At 48.1% G+C, this 19,590-nt stretch overlaps 11 protein-coding genes across 11 annotated transcripts; 4 read left to right on the forward strand and 7 right to left on the reverse strand.

Moving 5' to 3' along the window:
- Nucleotides 1–1,539: 1,539 nt before the first annotated feature.
- N7469_002763 (uncharacterized protein) lies at nt 1,540–1,755 on the reverse strand (the record flags this gene model as incomplete). Its single annotated transcript, XM_056641683.1, has 1 exon — nt 1,540–1,755. One exon carries the CDS (start codon nt 1,753–1,755, stop codon nt 1,540–1,542), a length of 216 nt encoding a protein of 71 aa, XP_056504177.1.
- Nucleotides 1,756–2,109: 354 nt separating this feature from the next.
- On the reverse strand, nt 2,110–3,300 carry N7469_002764 (uncharacterized protein; the record flags this gene model as incomplete). Its single annotated transcript, XM_056641684.1, has 3 exons — nt 2,110–2,707; nt 2,803–3,142; nt 3,261–3,300. 3 exons carry the CDS (start codon nt 3,298–3,300, stop codon nt 2,110–2,112), a joined length of 978 nt encoding a protein of 325 aa, XP_056504178.1.
- A 375-nt stretch (nt 3,301–3,675) lies between these two features.
- On the reverse strand, nt 3,676–4,675 carry N7469_002765 (PQ-loop repeat-containing protein; the record flags this gene model as incomplete). The annotated part of the gene is made up of 4 exons (XM_056641685.1): nt 3,676–4,084; nt 4,161–4,358; nt 4,445–4,564; nt 4,632–4,675. 4 exons carry the CDS (start codon nt 4,673–4,675, stop codon nt 3,676–3,678), a joined length of 771 nt encoding a protein of 256 aa, XP_056504179.1.
- A 924-nt stretch (nt 4,676–5,599) lies between these two features.
- N7469_002766 (uncharacterized protein) lies at nt 5,600–6,025 on the forward strand (the record flags this gene model as incomplete). Its single annotated transcript, XM_056641686.1, has 1 exon — nt 5,600–6,025. The coding sequence occupies one exon, from the start codon at nt 5,600–5,602 to the stop codon at nt 6,023–6,025; it is 426 nt and encodes a 141-aa protein (XP_056504180.1).
- A 284-nt stretch (nt 6,026–6,309) lies between these two features.
- On the reverse strand, nt 6,310–9,300 carry N7469_002767 (glucan 1,3-alpha-glucosidase ROT2; the record flags this gene model as incomplete). The annotated part of the gene is given in 4 exon segments (XM_056641687.1): nt 6,310–8,374; nt 8,430–8,825; nt 8,845–9,160; nt 9,222–9,300. 4 exon segments carry the CDS (start codon nt 9,298–9,300, stop codon nt 6,310–6,312), a joined length of 2,856 nt encoding a protein of 951 aa, XP_056504181.1.
- A 314-nt stretch (nt 9,301–9,614) lies between these two features.
- N7469_002768 (uncharacterized protein) lies at nt 9,615–10,521 on the forward strand. Its single transcript, XM_056641688.1, has 4 exons — nt 9,615–9,694; nt 9,829–9,859; nt 9,952–10,099; nt 10,172–10,521. Exons 1-4 carry the CDS (start codon nt 9,678–9,680, stop codon nt 10,429–10,431), a joined length of 456 nt encoding a protein of 151 aa, XP_056504182.1. The 5' UTR covers nt 9,615–9,677; the 3' UTR covers nt 10,432–10,521.
- A 90-nt stretch (nt 10,522–10,611) lies between these two features.
- Nucleotides 10,612–11,253, reverse strand: N7469_002769 (uncharacterized protein; the record flags this gene model as incomplete). Its single annotated transcript, XM_056641689.1, has 1 exon — nt 10,612–11,253. One exon carries the CDS (start codon nt 11,251–11,253, stop codon nt 10,612–10,614), a length of 642 nt encoding a protein of 213 aa, XP_056504183.1.
- A 499-nt stretch (nt 11,254–11,752) lies between these two features.
- N7469_002770 (methylenetetrahydrofolate reductase (NAD(P)H) MET12) lies at nt 11,753–13,901 on the forward strand (the record flags this gene model as incomplete). The annotated part of the gene is made up of 2 exons (XM_056641690.1): nt 11,753–11,842; nt 11,916–13,901. The coding sequence occupies 2 exons, from the start codon at nt 11,753–11,755 to the stop codon at nt 13,899–13,901; spliced, it is 2,076 nt and encodes a 691-aa protein (XP_056504184.1).
- Nucleotides 13,902–14,204: 303 nt separating this feature from the next.
- Nucleotides 14,205–15,745, reverse strand: N7469_002771 (tRNA-ribosyltransferase family protein; the record flags this gene model as incomplete). Its single annotated transcript, XM_056641691.1, has 3 exons — nt 14,205–14,370; nt 14,425–15,427; nt 15,520–15,745. The coding sequence occupies 3 exons, from the start codon at nt 15,743–15,745 to the stop codon at nt 14,205–14,207; spliced, it is 1,395 nt and encodes a 464-aa protein (XP_056504185.1).
- A 241-nt stretch (nt 15,746–15,986) lies between these two features.
- N7469_002772 (bifunctional thymidylate/uridylate kinase) lies at nt 15,987–16,717 on the forward strand (the record flags this gene model as incomplete). Its single annotated transcript, XM_056641692.1, has 2 exons — nt 15,987–16,137; nt 16,194–16,717. The coding sequence occupies 2 exons, from the start codon at nt 15,987–15,989 to the stop codon at nt 16,715–16,717; spliced, it is 675 nt and encodes a 224-aa protein (XP_056504186.1).
- A 47-nt stretch (nt 16,718–16,764) lies between these two features.
- N7469_002773 (structure-specific endonuclease subunit SLX1) lies at nt 16,765–18,020 on the reverse strand (the record flags this gene model as incomplete). Its single annotated transcript, XM_056641693.1, has 2 exons — nt 16,765–17,707; nt 17,782–18,020. 2 exons carry the CDS (start codon nt 18,018–18,020, stop codon nt 16,765–16,767), a joined length of 1,182 nt encoding a protein of 393 aa, XP_056504187.1.
- Nucleotides 18,021–19,590: the final 1,570 nt, after the last annotated feature.

Below are 19,590 nucleotides of genomic sequence, written 5' to 3' on the forward strand. Positions count from 1 at the left end.
AGATCTATTAAATAGGATCCATGGAGTTATTTTGTCTAACAGTCTGCATGCCATTGAGAAAAACAATCCACTCACGTCGTGCGTCATTTCGTGACCTGGGCGCATGGTATGGGCCGCGACGTCGACGTCCACGCCTTCAACCCCGACTAGCGGCCTTTCGTCCCAGCCGAATGGGTCTCCTTTTGTGGATCGCTCGGTAAAAATACTCGAGTTGCATATTTGATTTGTCTTCTCTGCTTGCTTCCACGGGCCGCCTTACATTCCGGGTTGGTTGTCAAGGAGCCAGGTGATGATCCGAGAATGTTATCCTGGAGTTCGGGCACTGAGCCCAAGGAGCCACCTGGGCTAGATCATCAGCAGATTTTGGTCTATATTCTCGAAGAGTGCTGGTCTTTGGAGTGCAAGTGTCTTATTAAGTCCAGGTTGGATTTTGTATAAAGAACACTGGTGCCACTGGAAGTTCACTCATACCTACGAGTAGGTACTCCCATGAACAAGGGCAGACTACTTACTAAGTAGTCTGTCTTGGTCCTAACATCCGAAGTCCATAAATATATACATGAAACTGTACTGCTCTCGTTGTCGAATCGTTATGCTCGAGTCATCAAAAAATCTGTTTATAAACATGGAAAAGCATGAAACCTAGTGCTTTTTACTAGAATTAATAGTCTTGGTATTGTCTTGGCCAATCCCAATCAGAGAATACCTACGTATGGTATTTATCTCTTGAAATGGTTTTCCAATATCCACCAGTTCGAAAATATGATCGTGTTGAATTTGTGGTGGGTTTGAGACGGCTAGGATGCAATTGTACAGATCTAGGGTCATGAAGACACGATACAACAAGACCAAAAAATGAATTTAGTATGAATGATTTGAATGGTTGGCATCAGTATGGATACAAGGAGCCCTTCGGGAATTGACGTCCTGATTTCTGGTAGCTACCTAAGTTGGTACTTCCCGGTCTTCTAGTAGAAGAACAACAACCGGAGACCTTCAATCATAGCTATCTAGCTACTACACCTCGGACCCGTATATGAGACTAAGAACTTCAATTCAATGACAGTTCGCTATATTATACTTAACTGTCTAGGTACTGGTAAAATGGAGTCTCTCTGCTGGCTGTGGGCGTGCGTTGAATGCAGAAAGCATTTATCATATTGACTAGCTGTACAGGCCTTTCTGCGGGCTGTATATGTATGTGAACGAAAGAGCTCAGGGTTGCTGAGGCGTTTCTGGTCTATTGCAGGATTAGTTCCATGTTCTGGGGTTGATCTGTGCACGATTTACCATTAGTATCGATCATACATCACACGTATAGACTGAGAACGAAGTGATTGTTCATACCTCGCATTAGATCCGCGAACAAAAGCCCTTCATGGGCAATCAAGGGGGCACTTTATAAAGCCATCAGATCATTTATCAATGTTTGAAATATTTCAAAAAATTTGGGTTATCTTACCTGCGAATTCTAGTCCATAGGAATCCTCGGTTATAATAGCCAAGGTCTTGTGAATTGATTCAAGACCGGTATGTTGCTTATTGAACCAAAAAACTCTTTGGAAGAAGGCTTCGATCCTCAACTAAGGACCTCCCTAAAACCCAGCCTCCAGACTCCAGATGGCCATCGACTAATGTAAAGATGGCAGGATTGGGACCGAGAGACGCGTGGAGTTGAGGCTCGCCGTTATCCTCGACTATCCCGATGGGTTGGTTATCGACTTCAATGATGAAAGATCCCTCGATACTTTCCATGATGATGGTATATCTGTTGAAATTTAGGGATAGTTGTTGATGAATTGAGGGCACGACTGATCATCTCATGTTCTTATATGCGAGAATCTACGTAATAATCGCAGCCACACCGATGCACTCCATCAAGTGGCGTTGTGGATATCAACAGGCCTTGACCTCAACTTGAACGCCACCAAATATCTCTCTCCGTACTAGTATACCCATCGATCTATCGTTATCTTAGAGAAAGAATTGAAACGTGCTCAACCGTGATCGAGTCTAGTTAATTTCTAGGCCGACTCGTCACTCTATTCCGATCCATAACAAGGACTATGTTTATTCATGTATATTTGCTTTTAATATCTCACCAGAAAGTTACCGTGAGATACCAATAGCTCGCTGAATAGCCTCATCGTTACTCATGGCAGTGTCAATAACACCAGCAACCTTGAGAATATCAACAACATTCTCAATGACCTTATGGTCAACACCACGGGTGGCATTTGTGAATTTGACATCCTTGAGCCATTCGGTAGCATCCTCCTCAATATAATTGCAGCCAAGTTCGCCGGTACCCAAAAGTCTCACGACCTTGTCTGTATCGGCCTCAAAAGTTTTAATTCCCTGGTCCAAAGCCTGGAACAGCGCCGCAAGACGCTCATCCTGCTCCGGATTCGGGAATGAAGCCGTGGAAGCTACAATCATCCATGATGGCCAGGGAGTGAAGATCTCACCAATGTTCTTCAGAGGTGGATTAGGTGTTTCGATCGTCGGGTGGAAGTATGGCTTGGTGGTAAAGTGCTCCCACATGAAGAATTCGGCTGCAGGGTTAGGTTCCTTGTCAGAATTGGATTCGTCTAGTCCCGTAACTCCAGCTCGCAGGGGTCCAAAGGGTCCAAGTGGAACAGTGGTCAGCGAGTCGGATGCCCACTTTTGCTGCTGTGCGAGCACAAAAGACATAATGTGGGAGCCACTATCCAGCATTGTTAGTTTCTTATCGTCTCATCAAAGACGTACTAAGCGAATATGCCGAGCTTTCATTCAATTTAAGCTTTCAGAGAAGCTTACCTTCCAAGTCGACTAACACCAACTCTCTGGTCCTTCAAGTCTGCCACACTATTGATATTATCACGGTTACGGCCCGTAACAATGGCCCAGCGCAATGGGTTATCGACCCAGTGGCCAATAATTTTGTATCCTCCCTCCGCCGGATCCTGAGGCTGAGTCTTTCCAGTCAAGCCAGCAACCCAACCCTCGGTGAGACCGATGCAGATATCAATTTCATTACTGCGCAGCGAAGTGATCATGTGGCCCGTACCGGCTGGGAATGGTGTGAGGGCAATCTTGAATGGCAGAGCAGCGACAGCAGGAGAGCGGAGGGCCAAATGTAGGGGTGTAAGATAGTGTTCTATAGTCGATTGACTTCATCGTTAGCTAGTTGATCTTGGACAGCCACAGCTGGAGGTTATAGTGCTCTGCGTTCTTGATGTCGCAATGGAAGGAGTCGATCAGGAGGGGTAGCTCACCGGGCACATAGCCGATTCGAATAGTTGGTACAGTGGCCATTGTGAAATTGTTCAAGCCGAGCTCAAGCCAAGCTTTGCGAGTTGAACGTGGATCTGAGGAAGAGGCAGAAAGCGAGGGAAGTCTCCGCGGGGTCACCGGGGATAAGCTCCAGAAGATCGGAGTGCATCGCGGGGCAGTTCCAGCATTTCCCGAAACGGAGTGGACTACACTTGATGATTGCATTAGAAGGGGAATTTATTCACGGTGGAAACTGTGAGGCTAAATCTTGAATTTTTGAAACTTTTAATCCATATTATTAAAGGTCATTTCATTCAGTATTACAAGTCTATAAATCGCTATGGTGCCATGATCCCATCTATCTACAAAAGTCATGCAGAACGTGCTCAAATTGATGAGCTCTGAGAAATTAGAGACTTAACCGATGCGGTTCAGTCGGATCTCCTTCTCCTCTTCGTCTTCCTGGGAGCTGCCTGCAGCCTTTTGGTAGCCACGAGTGAACATGAAGTACTGGACGCCCAAGTACCCATCACAGATGCACTGGAAGATACCGCACAGCTTGAATGCCCAGGGGATGGGTTCTTGGCTCATGAAGAAATAGGTCATCTTGCAGCTATCACCGATGATCCAGGCAGCCAGAACGGACAGTCGGAAACCCTTACATGAACCAGAGCGGTGGTTGGCGAGGATTTGGGGGACCGGAAGTGTGGCTTCGACAGCGAGACCAATGCAGCCCAGCAGGCTGATATAGGTGCTGAAGTCAGAGATGGGGGTAAGGTGGATGACAAAAAGGGCGGCAATGAAGTAGCCCAAGAAGACCCAATACCTGTAGAGTGGGGGGGCAGTCAGCAAATATTCATTATTTTGGGCAGACACATGTCGCGTGCTGTGTTGGCACTTACGGCTTGGTGCTCCGCCACTGCCAGAAGTTATATGGTCGGCGGAAGCCACTCTTAGCCCCGCTGAAGGGAGAATGTTCCACCGTATCTCTGGGTCGGTTATCCAAGGCGACCTTCAGAAGAGCTGCCTGGGTGAAGATCATCACCACCGCCTGCGCCAGCAGGGCAGCAGAGTAGTATTCCCCAAACCAATAGAAGACCCTAACAATAAAGAATCAGTCATGGTGTTCATGTTTAACGTAGTAGAAGCAGCGTAGAATATTCTCGCATGGTTCGAGGGGTCTCACTTCAAGATCGACGCGACCAGCATAATTAGAGGAATGTCCAAGGAGAAACCAGCCGAACTCCTATTCCGATGAATGCTGAGAATCTGGTCCAGGTAGGAGGTGAGGGGTGATGTGATAAGACTATTTCCGAGAAAAATTATTAGTTCGTATACCAAGAAAAACAATCATTCAAAAGTGTTAGACGTACAAAATGGGCGCGCCATATTCAATGGCCAGCTGGATGAGATTCATGATGGATATGTTCCGTAACTTCCGGGAGAAAGAGATGCGCTTGAGGAATCCAAAGGAACTTTTTGTGATCGCGTGATTGGGTTGGAAGAATATGCTTGTCGACAAGGCAACCCACGAAGTAACAGATTGTCTCCCAACTGTTCAACACGAAGCACCAAAGATAAACCTTTGGATTGAATGGAACAGGAACAGGAAACAAAAATCGGGAGAGACGGACGCGCAAGACGCTCGCGGCTTTTTTTTCCCCTGCTGACATAATCCCGCGGCCCCATCTTGGAAGCTTGTTTATTCTGCAGCCAAAAAAAAAATAGTATACAATAGGTGAGCACTATGTATATGGGATAAGATAAATAAAATGAAGGTAATTTGGTAGATTGGAGATGGATTTATTCTGGAATGTTATTGAAATGATAATGCTCGAAATATAATGATACAGGTTGACTAAGAACACTGAACACAGCCCTACATACTAGCCATCTAAAGAGAAGTATAAGATGAACCCGAAGTGATCTCGAAACTATGAATTTCTAGATTGTGTTCACATAAACAAAAAGAAAGGATATTCCTATAGACTCAGAATATATTGTCATACAGGGAATCAATATATATGATGATTGTGTCGCCTTTTATATATATCTATCTATTTATAATAAATGAAGCTCAGAGCTATTTGAAGCTGCCCGGCACTCAGTCAGTGAATATCTGTTGCAATTCACTAAAATGTCCAGGCTGTATTGTTTGCGAGTCACGGGAACATCAACTCATCTCAAATCCCAATCCCAACTACCTTCTATTGCTACTCCTCCTCCTGATGTTATAATATGCTTCGTGTGACCCAGTTAACTTTATCCAAAACCAAACTTGAGCTCACCAGATCAACCAGATATACAATCTGATTTCAGACCCCCCTCACCAACCAAAACGATGCGTTACTGGAGAAATGACTACCCACGCATTATTCTCAAGGAAGTGGACTTCCTCCGTGAAAACTTCCCCAACGTCCCCCCAGCACATGTATACATCGTGCTGTACCGGAACTTCCAAGACAAGGAGAAGCCCATAACCGAAATCTCTCAGGTCTTCTACACACTCGACGACGCCAACGATCTAGTCATGACGATCTTCAAGGAACATTTCCTTCTCTGGTTTATGCAGTCATCTGAATTTGAGAACTGGGTTCGTGGTCCGGGATTGCCTCAAGTGAATCCTTCCTACAAGCATGTTGTGAACTGGAATTTACATCCACGGGATGGGACATTATTGCTTCAGGCTCGGGAGGAAATGATGCCTGGTGTGATGGACCTGCTGGGATCTGTCGAAGTGCTGTACCATGTCATTCAAGGACTATGATGGTTTTCCCTCTGGAAATGGGGCAGGTTCACAAGGAATTGAGTCGATTGTGTGGATTAAGTCATTCAGAATGGGTGGAACACGGGATATTAAAGGCTCAGAGCGAGATCCATGAGTGCGTATAGCATGACAGCTTAAGAAGAATGGAGTAGGGAGTAAGATGCCGCTTGCTATTTTTGAAAAAATACAGAACACAGATGAAAAGACTATATTGTATTATCAACATGTCTTGAATCTAAAATCACACGTAACTATATGCTATGGTCTCAACAGAGATACATCACTTAAAACTCAATCCGCCACGTCCTGCCAATGCCGACATTTGGCTTCTTGACCACAGCATACGAGGCCTTGCCACCTTGCTGCTCATAGTATTCAAGGGTGGCAGTCGAAGCTGTCTTGGCCCCATCTTCAATGACAGTGACGGTGCCCTTGCCCTTCCACTCCTTGGGTGGGTCGATGACCACAACACGCTCAACTGTGACACCGGCCATGGTCTTGAGATACTCAGCAGTCTTGGGGCCCTTGGTGCTGACATCCTCGGAAGACAGAACCGAGTCACGATAATGGAAACGACGGTGGATATAACCGCCACGTTCATTGTCGAAAGTTTCGCCATCGTCCACATAAAGACTGCCTTCGGCCTCACCCTTCCTATTCAGAGTGAGGATGAGAGTGTAGGGGTCCCAGCGCATAAGCGCGCTGCTGCGGCGAGGGCGGTCTCTGCGGGGCACAATATGGCCACCTTGGATCAGTAGCGGAATCTTGTCTTCGGGAGCTGGTACGGTGTGTCGTTTTCCTGCGCCCTGGTAAACGGTAAAGTCGAAATAATCGTAGTATTTCTCGTCATCGGCGATATAGATGTCGGTAGTGAATGTATTTTCAGTTACAACAGGCTTGGCGAGAAGACCGGTGGCACCTAGGTACAACTGGTCATCGATGGCGAAACCCGCTTCATCATCGGGGAACACGTAGTATTGAGGACGAACAATAGGTGTACCATTGACGGACGCCTCGTGGAAAGCAGTATACCAAGCAGGCAAAAGCTGGTATCTCAGACGGATTGCCTGAGAGATGATAGTGCGGTGAGGTTCACTAATCAGATAAGGCTCCCGGCGGCGAGTGTCAATGTGAGCATGAGCCCGGAAGAAAGGATACCAGATGCCGGCCTGGTACCATCGAGTGAGAAGGTCTTTGTCAGGGTTGTGGAAGAAACCTCCAACATCAGCGCCAGCGAAGGGGAAGCCAGCAATACCGTTGGTCAGGACCATTGGCAGAGAAATACCGAGGTGCTCCCAGGTAGCCTGGTTATCACCGGTCCACATGGCTGACATGCGCTGGGCACCAGCATAGTAAGAGCGAGTAAGGATGAAGGGTCGACGAACTTCGCCCTTCTTACGTTCTAGCATTGCCTGATAGGTAGCATTGACAAGGGTGATGCCGTTCACATTGTGAATATCACGATGCTCCCACTCGCCATAGTGCAGATTATCCTTAGGCATAGTAGTCTCGGGTCCATTGAAAACCGAAGGCTCGTTCATGTCATTCCAGATGAAAAGGTTAGGAAGCGAACCCTTGAACTTGTCGTACTTGTGGAGGCTATTCCACCACGGGAATGCAGCCGGATTGAAGCAGTCGACCCAGTTAGATGAGCCCGGCCAGCACCATCCATCGTAAATTTCACCGTCCTTATTGCGAACGGCAAGTCCTTTGCTCTTCAGCTCTTGCGAAACGTAATAATCGTCCTTGTTCTTGATATGAGGATCGATCAAAACCACTAGCTTACGCTCAGATTCGTCGAGCTTCTCTTGCATGCCCTTGGGGTTGGGGAACATAAGAGGCTCCCAGGTGAAGTACTTGCGGTCATCGGTATACTCCAGGTCCAGCCAGATGACATCATATGGAATCTGGTATTTATCAAACTTTGCATCAACTTCTTTGACATCTTCGTCGGTCACATAGTTCCAGCGGCACTGGTGGTAAGCAATTGCGAAGTGCTGAGGCAGCTGAGTGTAACCGGTCAGCTGGCCATAGGTCTTGCTGATGTCTTTCGGTGAAGGCCCCAGAAAGACAAAAAGATCAATTCTGCCGGCCTCGGAGAACCAATGCGTCTTGGTGTTTGTCTTAGATTGGGCACTCATTGAAAGTGGGTTCGAGTTTTCCGCCTCTTTAACGATATCGATCCAAGTTTCCGCGGCATTGAGCCAGAAGACACCGACAGTCGAATCCTTGCGGTGTGCTTGCATAAGCGGTATGGCCCCGTACAAAGTCATAGGGCTGTCGAGTTCATATTCAAAGACATCAGAGTTGTACAGGCGATATGGCTGCTCGTGGTTACCTGGCCCTCCCCTATATGTAATTAATTAGCCATAAGATTGGTATCAAATTGAAAATAGATCAATACCTAGTCTCGCGCAGCGAGAGAGAGTCGGCGTGCTCGGGAATGCCAAAAACATGCTTGTAACCCGGGAAGGTGATATCAAGACCAACACTTTCGGGGCCACGAGGCTTTGAGTCCGTGTTGCCACCAAAGGATTCCTCCCACCAAGTGCTCTCTTCCTCGGGAGCATCTCCCTCGCGTTCAACCTTTGGTCTCCAGTGCTCCATGTTCAACAGGCCCTGGTGGTTGAGCTGGACATGAGTCTCCCCATCTCTCTGGAACTCGATTCCAAATGGTGAATGACGAATGATTGCCTCGAATTTACCCTCCGGTCCATACAAGACATTGGTGAAACCAGTTTCGGCTTGGGCATTCAATGTGGCAGACTTGCTTGAATCCAGACCCCCCCACGATAACCCACTTTTCGGCCTCATCGTACCGTTTTTTGTTTGCCTTGCTGCCGTGTCGGACCTCTATATCACCCTTGAGACGCCTCTCTTCATCGACAATGACACGGGCGGCACCAGATTCCAGGAAGGAGACAATGATCGGTAGACGCAGTTTCTCATTTTTTGATGTTGTTTTGATCAGAACGCCATTCAATTGGCCATCCTTGAAGTGGATTGTAGCGGGGTCAAGCTCGTAGGGTGAGCTCCACGAAGCACCTTGTGCGGAAGCTTGATCGGCGAGGGCTCGATTACGCTGACAGAAGCCAGATTGCTGGCATGTCTTGAAATTCTCATGTTTCACCGTTACTGCGAGTAGCCTTAGGGTTAATCACTGAAGCGAAATCTTGTGGTGGAGGAGGGAGCTCACATCCTGGTACAACAAGGCATACGATAAGAACCACGAACGAAAGGAAGGTCCAACGGGACGTCGGCCGGCTCCGGGCCATATTGAAAAAATTGAAAGCAATCAAATACCCTCGTTCTATGCTGTGTTTGGGTGTATAATGTTGGCCTGCAACAGACGGCGGGTAAACCTGTCAACATCAACAGGGAAGCTCCAGGCTGGCCTGACGGTGGAGATTGGAGCTGGGGTAAGACACCTGAGGCAATAAGGCATCAATCAATGATAACTAACGTGCGGGACATGTGATCAGGCAACAAGGCACTAATGCATTATCAACCTGAGGCCGCCAATCATGCCCCACGGAAGCCGCAGCGGGCAAAAAAAAGGCTCACGTATTTATTAATAAATCTTCTTCCTCCCCTCTTCTTCTACTTCTCATCCCTTGCTGATCTCCAGATCTTCAATCATCAATCTTTCACCATGTCCGACGAGCAGACGTAAGCCATTGCCCTCTCCTTTCAATGTCTCTTTTCTTTTTCTCTACCCAACTCCCTCTTGTCTCTCTACCTTGATCCCCCCCCCCCCCTCTACCCCTCCTTGTCTAGCGGTCAAGCTAACCAATTGCTTCCAGCTTCATTGCCATCAAGCCCGATGGTGTCCAGGTATGAGAAACAGCATCCTGCAAGCATATGCGATGCCGGAAGATACCGCCCAATCATCAATTGAGCTATGTGAAATCTAATACAATCTACAGCGTGGACTCATTGGCCCCATCATCTCTCGCTTCGAGAACCGTGGCTTCAAGCTCGTTGCCATGAAGCTCACCTCCCCCAGCCAGGAGCACCTCGAGAAGCACTACGCTGACCTCGCTGGCAAGCCCTTCTTCAAGGGTCTCGTCGCCTGTGAGTTTACTGATCTCTCCGAAACTTCCGCTGGCTAGCTCGAGGCCATCCTACTGACCACCGAATCTTCAGACATGCTGAGCGGCCCCATCTGCGCCATGGTCTGGGAGGGCAAGGACGCCGTCAAGACCGGCCGTACCATCCTGGGTGCTACCAACCCCCTGGCCTCCGCTCCCGGCACCATCCGTGGCGACTACGCCCTGGACGTCGGCCGCAACGTCTGCCACGGCTCCGACTCCGTCGAGAACGCCAAGAAGGAAATCAACCTCTGGTTCACCGCCTCTGAGCTCCTCAAGTGGAAGCACTCCCAGGCCAACTGGGTCTTCGAGTAAATTTCTCGTCCCATGGAGCCTTAACCTGACGGGTGTCTGCCCTCAGTTGCTTGCAGTGTAAAGTTGCGATAGCTGAAGATACACGCCTAGATGGCTACAAAAAATCAAATAAACAATATTCACATGATTTATGGACATCTTTTCTTGCATTTAATTATACAACTGGTAGCGCATACGACCTCAGCTCTTGCCGAACAATCGTCTGACCATGCGAGTCGTGGGGCTGAGAATGGATCTCGCAAACCACGGCGTGGCCCAGACACTTGCAGCTATTCGAAGAGGCAATAACGCCTTAGTGATCGCATATGCTGTTGCGAATTCCAATACTAAACGTACTCCGGCGCGTTCTTTGCCACTACGATGTTCTACAGCAGTAGTTTCATGCTCTTTGACTGCACTCACATCCGACTCCTCTACCCAACCCTTCTTTCTTAGCCAACGTCCAAACCGGGCAGTTCCCTCGTCAAAAGCATTGCCTTCATCTGAGCTAGAGCTGAGATCTGGCATCCAATTCCCGTAATGAAATGCACCGACTAGGCCAAAAAGCGGTAGTATAGCGGTGATTTCGTGGAGGATGAGAAAGGACGTAACATGGGTCACCGGAGCCCCTAGTAATGGTGTTGTGAACTTGCGAAGAAATCGAGGTAGACGGTCATTGAACATGCGTAACTTTGAACGGACATCTTTCGAAGAAGAGGCAGCTGATCGACCTGGTTGCGGCGACGGAGGCGTAGAAAGATAACGTCGTGGACACAGCTGAGAGCGATACGCGACCCGAAGGCGCACTGTACGAAGGAAGCTTGTGGGAGTACTGGTCGCCATGTCCGAGACAAACTATCAGCAAGGAGGATCGGAGAATAACGGCTTAATAGAGGGCGGATAGCATGTCTCGGTTTGGCAGTGCAAACCAGCACAAAACCCGCGGAGGGAAGAAATGTCGTGCTTTGCAAGTCCTCCGTCGATCGCGTTTTGTATCGCGCTGAGGTAATCCTATCCCGATCAATCTTGTTTTTTTGTTCTTTTATTCTTTTATGATTTTGTTTCTGGTTGAATTCATAATCCTGAAAGCCGCGGAATAAGAAGTAATAAATCAAAATAATAATCCAAAAATCAATCAATCAAAATACATACTCCTCGGAAAACTGGAAGACATCAACAGTAAATGCCATGCGGGACGTTCTGCCCGGCAGACGTCTACATCATTTTTTCCCGATGCGACGAGGGCGTGACCTTTTAGAAAAGTCCATGACGGTCCACTTTAGCCCACTTCTCTTCTCTCCTTCTTCCACCCCTCCCATTGCCTTTCATATCACCTTTAGCAATGGAGAAGAAAATCACAGAGAAGATCGCGGCGCTGCCGCCGGACGCAAATTACTTCTCACTGGAGTTCTTCCCTCCGAAGACTCGAATGGTGGGGTAACCCCCGCGGTGCTTGTATAGCCCAGGTACCAAGAACAAATGCTAATCAAACGAACTGCATATAGGGTTTTGCAAACCTTTCCGCACGTCTAGAGCGGATGGCCCAGGCCCTGCGTCCGTTATTCGTTACAGTCACTTGGGGTGCAGGCGGAAGCACGGCGGCCCGTTCCCTTGAATTGGCCGAAGTTTGCCAGCGCCAGCTGCAGTTGACGACTGTTCTGCATTTGACATGTACCAATATGAGTCGTGCCTTGGTGGATATGGCGCTGGAGGAGGCCAAGGTTCTGGGCATTCGCAATATCCTAGCCCTGCGAGGAGACCCGCCGCGTAGCGAAGAGTACAATATGCATGGAGAGGACGATAGCAATAAGGATTTCACTTTTGCCGTCGATCTAGTCCGGTACATTCGCAAGCAACATGGTGACTACTTCTGTGTTGGTGTTGCTGGTTACCCTGAGGGTCACCCGGCCGATTCATTCCAGGATGTTCAAGACCCGGCTCGCGATCTACCCTACCTGGTTGAGAAGACTAAGGCTGGCGCGGATTTCATCATGACCCAACTCACATACGACCTGGAGGCTTACCAGAAGTATGAGAACATGCTTCGCAATCATGAGTCTGGTATTTTCAAGACTATCCCCATCATTCCCGGCTTGATGCCCATTCACAGTTACAAGATTCTTACCCGAGTAACAAAGCTCAGTCATGTTAAGATCCCAGACCCTATTGCTAAGCGCATGGAGGAGCTAAAGCATGACGATGATGCCATCAAGCGAGCTGGTGTTGACGTCGTCAGCAATATTGTAGGGGGTATTCAAGAGCTTCCATCTCCAGGCCCACGGGGCTTCCATTTCTACACCTTGAACTTGGAGAAGACAGTCTCCTTCATCCTCGAGCGATGTGACTTGATCCCACCATTCTCCAACATTGATGATTCCGCTTTTGAAGAAGTTGATGGTCCCCCTCTCGGCGCACAGGTCCGTTCATTGGCGAGACGCCGAGCTTCATCCATTAACTCTCAACCCCATAACCGAGTCATCGTCGACAAAATCTCCGAACATGAATCATCCCGGGATTCTGTGCACGAGGCTCTCGCTAATAGTGCGGGCTTACCAGCTATGCCTCCAGGTCGTGGAACTACTCTTCAGATATCGGAGGGCATGGGAGCGCTTGGTCGAGAGGCAACCTGGGATGATTTCCCTAACGGTCGATGGGGTGATGCCCGCTCCCCTGCTTTCGGTGAGATTGACGGCTATGGTCCTTCTCTCCATGTCACCTCCGCCGTTGCGCGTCGACTGTGGGGTCATCCAGTCGATCACAAAGATATTAACACACTTTTCCGTCGACACGTCTCTGGGGAGCTGCACATGGTACCCTGGTCAGAGGGTGGTGCTGAAGAGGGTGGCGCTGGTTTGAACGCCGAGACTGAGCTGATTCGACCAGAGCTTCTTAAACTCATTGATGGTCGTGGATGGTGGACATTGGCTTCTCAGCCCGCTGTCAACGGTGTTCGCAGCGACCACCACATCTTTGGCTGGGGACCTCAGCGAGAGGGCTTTGTCTTCCAAAAGCCATTCGTCGAGTTCTTCTGCCCTAACAAGGACTATATGGAAATTTTGAAGCCACTATTTGCAAAGCATGGTCACGACAAGTTATGTTGGTTCGCTACCAATGTCACGGGTGCTTTTGAGTCCTCACTGCCAAGTCAACCCGCGGACGTCGAGTTGGACGATCTTGGCTCGAACCCCGAAAGTGTAAACGCCGTCACTTGGGGTGTCTTCCGCGGCAAGGAAATTGTCACTCCGACCATCATTGAAGAGGTCAGCTTCCGCGCCTGGGGTGAAGAGGCTTTCCGGATCTGGGATGAGTGGCGCCGCATCTACCCCCGCGGATCACCTACAGAGACTTTCCTCGACAACACCAAGAACGACGCTTGGCTCGTTTGCGTGGTTGGTCAACAATTTGGTGCCGGGGTCCCTGCGGGATCGAAGGAAGAAGAGGATGAGGTGAAATGGATGTGGCGAGTTTTGGCGGGTGAGACTTCGGAATAAAGATGTCACACATTCGTATAGGCTCGATATACCCCCCCCCCCTTTGAGAGACATGAGGTCGTGGAACACCTATTCAAGAATTGCATGACAAGGTATTGGGCTCTGTACAGTAATGTTGAGCTTGGGATTGAAGGATGAAGTTTATGAAATTTAGTAACGTGAAAATCTTATGCAATGCATTTCTTGACGAAGAGATCGAATATACACAGGCTTTCAATAGAGAATATGGCTCCAACTCATTAAATGCAATTCAACAGGATCAAATAACCTTTAAGCAAGCCGATATGTTCAAACCAGAGCTTGTCAGACTTTCTTAGCGAATCCGTGATGTTCAAGTCCACTCGCATCAGTATCTGGCGTAGCAACCGAAGATTGGGACTCGGCGAATTTCTGTGAAACATCATCAAGACGGCCGTATACACGCGGTCCGCGCTTATGAGGCCCAGACGCAAGTTGATAGCCGCGTAATCTAATTCGTATGTTAATAGATTGGACCTTGTCGCTCGGAGAATATTAAACATACCTAGGACCTTCACCTGTACGCTCAGGTAATTCGGACGCATAAATGCGATTGAATGACTCGACATCACCCTCAAATGTGCCACGCTGAATACTATCTCGCACACCCGCGAAGAAAAGATCCATTACGTGATAATTGTGAATCTGTAAAAGAGCCCAAGCAGCCATCTCCTTCGCATTGAGAAGATGATTGAAGTAAGCCCGGTGATGATTCCGACAGGCGTAGCATTGGCAACCCTCACTCAAAGTAGATACATCTTTGGCATGATCTGATGACCACAGATCAATACCTAGGGCCTTGGGCTCTGATCCTTGGATATTTGATGGGGCTGGGAAAGTGAAGTCCAGCGCAATACCCGCGTCCGAGCATTCACCAACAAAAGGAAGAGTAAGCAAATCGCCTCCCAGTGAAATTTCACGAAGCAAATCATGAGGGCTTGCCGGTTGACTGAGCAATAGACGTGGTAGATCACCAAGAGGTTCGGGAATATATGACAAAGAAGCAGATTCGTAAAGCGCGAGTCCCGAAATTCGACCCTTGAACTCGCTTTGCAAATCATCTAGGTAAAGAGATTGCTGTGCATTATCAAGTGGAAGTACCGGTGCAAAATATGCCGTATTTGACTTTTGTTCCGCTGGGATGGATTTCCCGTATAGTCGTTCCAATGCGTCTTGCGTGTAGGCATGGGTGCGGTCTACCATTTTACCCCGTCTCTTCACGCCTGGCTGTTGTCCATAGACTAGATCTGCGAATCCGACAGCAATATCTGGCTTGAGATTTCGAATGGAATCTAAATATTGGTGTGCGGGTAGTTGACGGAATCCGACAGAAGTCAGGATTGCGATGGAGGTATCGGTATTATTGGGTGGGCATGGGATCGCGGGGAATCGACGGGGACCCAGGATCATGAGCATATCATCAGGTGCGCAGATGAATTTTCTCAGGGGTGATTCACTCTCGGAGACTGGTACATTGTATACAGGCGCAGGAGCTTTCTTGGTGATGACTGATTCGTAGGTATTAGTCGCGTGACTGTATGAGATAGATTCGGGGGCATTGTCTGCTAGGATACCCAATGCAGACACAGCAAGTACATACAATCTTCTAATCCGATATACATGCTGTTCAGAGCCGTCTCTTTGCGCAACATATCGTGCGCAATGTGTGGCACTGTGCCCCGCGACGTGAGAGGGACATAGTGCGGCGTCGAGAGAGCCTTGCGACCTGCGACAGCCAATTTACCAACTCGAGGAGCCAGGACTGGAGCCGAGGAGCCAAGGACAGTAAATTTCATATTGTCAGACGGAAACTGCGAGGGTTCCATGATTGTGGGTTATTGTAAGGCCAAAGGCATGTTGGGGAAAGGTTGGAGAAAAGGCGATCTTATCGAACGGCAGAAAAAGAATTCCCCAGAAACCAGCGGGTCTTGGGACTATCTTCTTGCACTCCAATCGAACAATTACTCGGATTCACCACCACGCTTCTTCTTCGTATTTACCCCTATCGCTTTGACCAGTCGATATTGTTTTGTACACCTTTCTTTGTTCATTTGTGTTCATTCAATTATGGCGACTCACGCTGGACACGAGTCGACGCGTCGCGGGGCACTCATCGTCGTGGAGGGACTCGACCGCGCTGGAAAATCGAGCCAATGTGAAAGGCTAGGAGATTATTTGTCTGAACAGGGACATACTGTGAAATATATTCGATTTCCAGGTACTTTGATTATCAGGCTCAATGGCAAGGGGATTGTTACTCTAACTCATGCACAGACAGAACAACCCCCATTGGGAAGCTTATAGATAGCTATTTGCGCGGCTCAACCAACCAAGAAGACCACTCTATCCATTTATTGTTCTCCGCGAATCGCTGGGAAATCGCTAAATCTATCCAAGAAGATATTTCCAATGGAATTACAATCATCATTGACCGTTATTCCTACTCCGGTGCTGTGTACTCGGCCGCGAAAGCCAACCCCACCCTTTCCCTTGAGTGGGCATGGCAACCTGAGATTGGTCTTCCTCGTCCTGATCTTTGCTTATTTCTCAGTATATCTGCCGATGAGGCAGCGAAACGGGGAGGATATGGCGCTGAACGTTACGAGAACGAGACCATGCAGACTCGTGTTCGTGAACTCTTCCGCTCCTTATTTGATCGCCAGGAAGATGTCGCCATCATCGATGCAGGCAAGTCCCTGGAGGAAGTCTCCAAGGATATTCAAGTGGCGGTTTCGGAATGTGTCGGGCGTCTCGATGCGATTGGGCCGTTGAGGATATTGGGACCTCTGGGCAATTAGCTCGGGCAGTAATTGATATCACACTAATGATGAACACGTCACGCATATCATTCCACGATTTCGGCATCGTCCCATTCACTGTCTTCAATGACAATTTCCAGTGCTGACGGTGGGGGAGGGGTCGGTATCCGTCGTCGACAGTCGTGATCTGAATCTGAGTCAAGATCTCCATCAAACCAGTCATCCTCGAGCAGTGGGTCATCGTGGTGTAGTTCACAAGGCTCCCCTACCTGTCGTGGAAGGGTTCCAACGGAAGGCTCAACAGAAATTTGCCGTGTATCTTTGGATTTGTTCTTGCGGTCCCTTCTATCTTTTTTCCGCAGGATTATTTGGGCTTCTTTTTCGGCCCGGTTGCGAACACTTAGTTCTTGCATCATCAATGGCCATGGTACAGTTTCATTGCATGTCGGACATCTGCCTTTCGATGGTACCAGGTTGTCTGGATCATCTTCCGCTTCCAGGAATTTTGTAGATAAGCATAATAAATGATTTACCCCACGACATGACTCTTGTGGACAGACAACTATCTGCTCCGTGGTAGGGAGGGCGGAGATTTTGCAGATGTGACACTGTAAGTCTTCGGCATCGTCTAGAAGAAACATTGATTTCTCCAAATATGTTTCCAATTTAGAGTAATCCACTGTCAGTTGGTGGATGCCACCAATTGCCTCAGTCTCGGTAGCTCTTCCAGGGCAATCCCCATCTAATATCAATTTTTGGTCAGGTAGAGGTACATCCACGCGGTCGTTCCAAATTCTCCAAACCCGATGGACATCTGCACGGAAAAAGCGAATACGCAGAGGCCACTTGGAGAAGTAAGTGGAGCGAAGAAGTGTGTGGAGATCTTCTAGATGAGCCGTCAAGGATCTACGCGAGCGCGAATTACGCGGTTTTGTCTTTCCAGTCTTAGAATTGACAATCACCTTAGAACGGGAGACTTCATCATCAGACTCTATATGTCGGGTTCTTTCGGGGTGTTGCCAGGCCCATCTATGCGGCATAAGCGAGTGTACACTAGTGCGTTTTATGCCATCCCCATCTATTCATGGAAAACTCAAACTTACTCGAATTGTAGAGCACCGACGCGACTCATAAACCCCTCCACAACAAGGACCATCTCCCATGGTCGTAATTTATCACGGGCGGTTCGTTTTGCCCCGCCTTTAGCGTCCCCGTTATGTTGAGACAGACGTCTGATTGGGTTTGGCGTTGAGCCGATATATAATGAGGCGTGCCGAATGGTTGAACGGAGAAGATAGCAACAATAATATGCCGGAATCGGACGAGGTTCCTGCAACTCCATGGCTGTTTTGTGGTGGAATAGAGAACCGAAGTATCCTTAAATCAGATAATTCCCAATATAATTGCCAACGTGATGTGCAGTATCAGGTCATCGCCAGTGATTATCATGGTTTGCATTTTGGTGTTGCATGGGCCCACCGCGGTAAACAATGAAATCACATGATTTCTGATGCACACAAGGGCCCTTTCGGCCAATCTTTTATTAAGAATGTGCGAGATAAAATTGAAAATAAGTCATTATGATTGTTGTTATTGTTATTTTCCAAACAAGTGAAAAATAGTCCATGCACATGATAGATCATACTTTATGAAGATTGCAATGGGATAAGAGCATATCAAGTCGATGTATGGAGTGGTGGACCATCTTTCATTGCTTGCTGACGGGGCCCAGCAGTCGGCAGATCTCGCCGATCTACCTTGTCGGGACGTCGACATATCAGGGCCCTTGACTTCATCAGGTCCACACAGATTGTGCTCGGTTCCCGGCGGACTTTTTTTTTTTCAGTTCCAGCCAATTCCTTTTCGGGCACATTGGCTTTTGGCCACGTTATAGTAGTGACTAAATCAAAATAGAATGAGAGGAAGAGCTGCACAATTCTCGGATTTATACTAAGGAATAGGTACTACACGTCGTAGTAGTAGTAACTAGCACCTACTAAAATAAAATTCGCGAAGAATACACGTCTTCAATTCCTATTGTGCATAAAATCATTTTAAGTTATCAATCATAGACAATAGAAATATCTGTGGGATCAATGGTACTGTGGGCCATCTGGATTCGGAGTCACGATGTATCACAGACCGTATGATGCATCCCCGTTTGCGGTCGACCGCTCGAGTGATTTTCGGGCTTACCTCCAAATTTTGTTACTGAAATCCCATTTTTTTCAAGTAGGGATTTATACTGTATAAATAGTACAATATTGTATTTAAAATCCTCATTATTGTGGTGTATAAAGGTCGTTGGACAATGTAATACGAATACTTCACAATCCCATTCCCCCACTGGGAGATGGTGAAAAGAAGGGCTCATACAGCGTGACCCACTTAGTGACGGTATGATTACCGCATGTCCGCACTCACGGGCCCGAAAACTTCCAAAATTACCATACCGATCCGGTATCACCCATACATAGTACAACCAAAACTTGCGACAGCCGCCGAGTCACCCGCAAGTCCCTTCCTCACTGGCTGCGCCGCCCAGAGTGACTTGTGGTGTACCTGCAATCTCCATTTCCATTCCTCTATCAACCTTCCTTCGCTCTTCCACCCTAATTTTCCCTCTTCACTTTTTTTGGTTGATTGCCTTTTTTCCTCCCACACCCCTCTCCATCTTATCTGTTCCAATCTTCCTGTTTAATTATCGACTTTCTCGACCTTTCTCCAAATCGATTCTCATCGCCCTCTCCCAAATCCCACTATCTACGCCCTTGTTCTCTTGCCTACCTACCCCATCCTCCCGATGATCCCCGTCGCGCACTAAGAGCACCTGTCTTAACTATTCTTAACGCGCGCGCAGGCCGCATGACAACTTGACCAAATTTGCTTGATTACATTTGATATCTACGAGA

Source organism: Penicillium citrinum, assembly GCF_028827155.1.
Source record: "Penicillium citrinum strain IBT 23319 chromosome Unknown utg000002l:1.0-3833315.0:1.0-3834789.0, whole genome shotgun sequence".
In the NCBI taxonomy this organism is placed as follows: Eukaryota; Fungi; Ascomycota; class Eurotiomycetes; order Eurotiales; family Aspergillaceae; genus Penicillium; species Penicillium citrinum.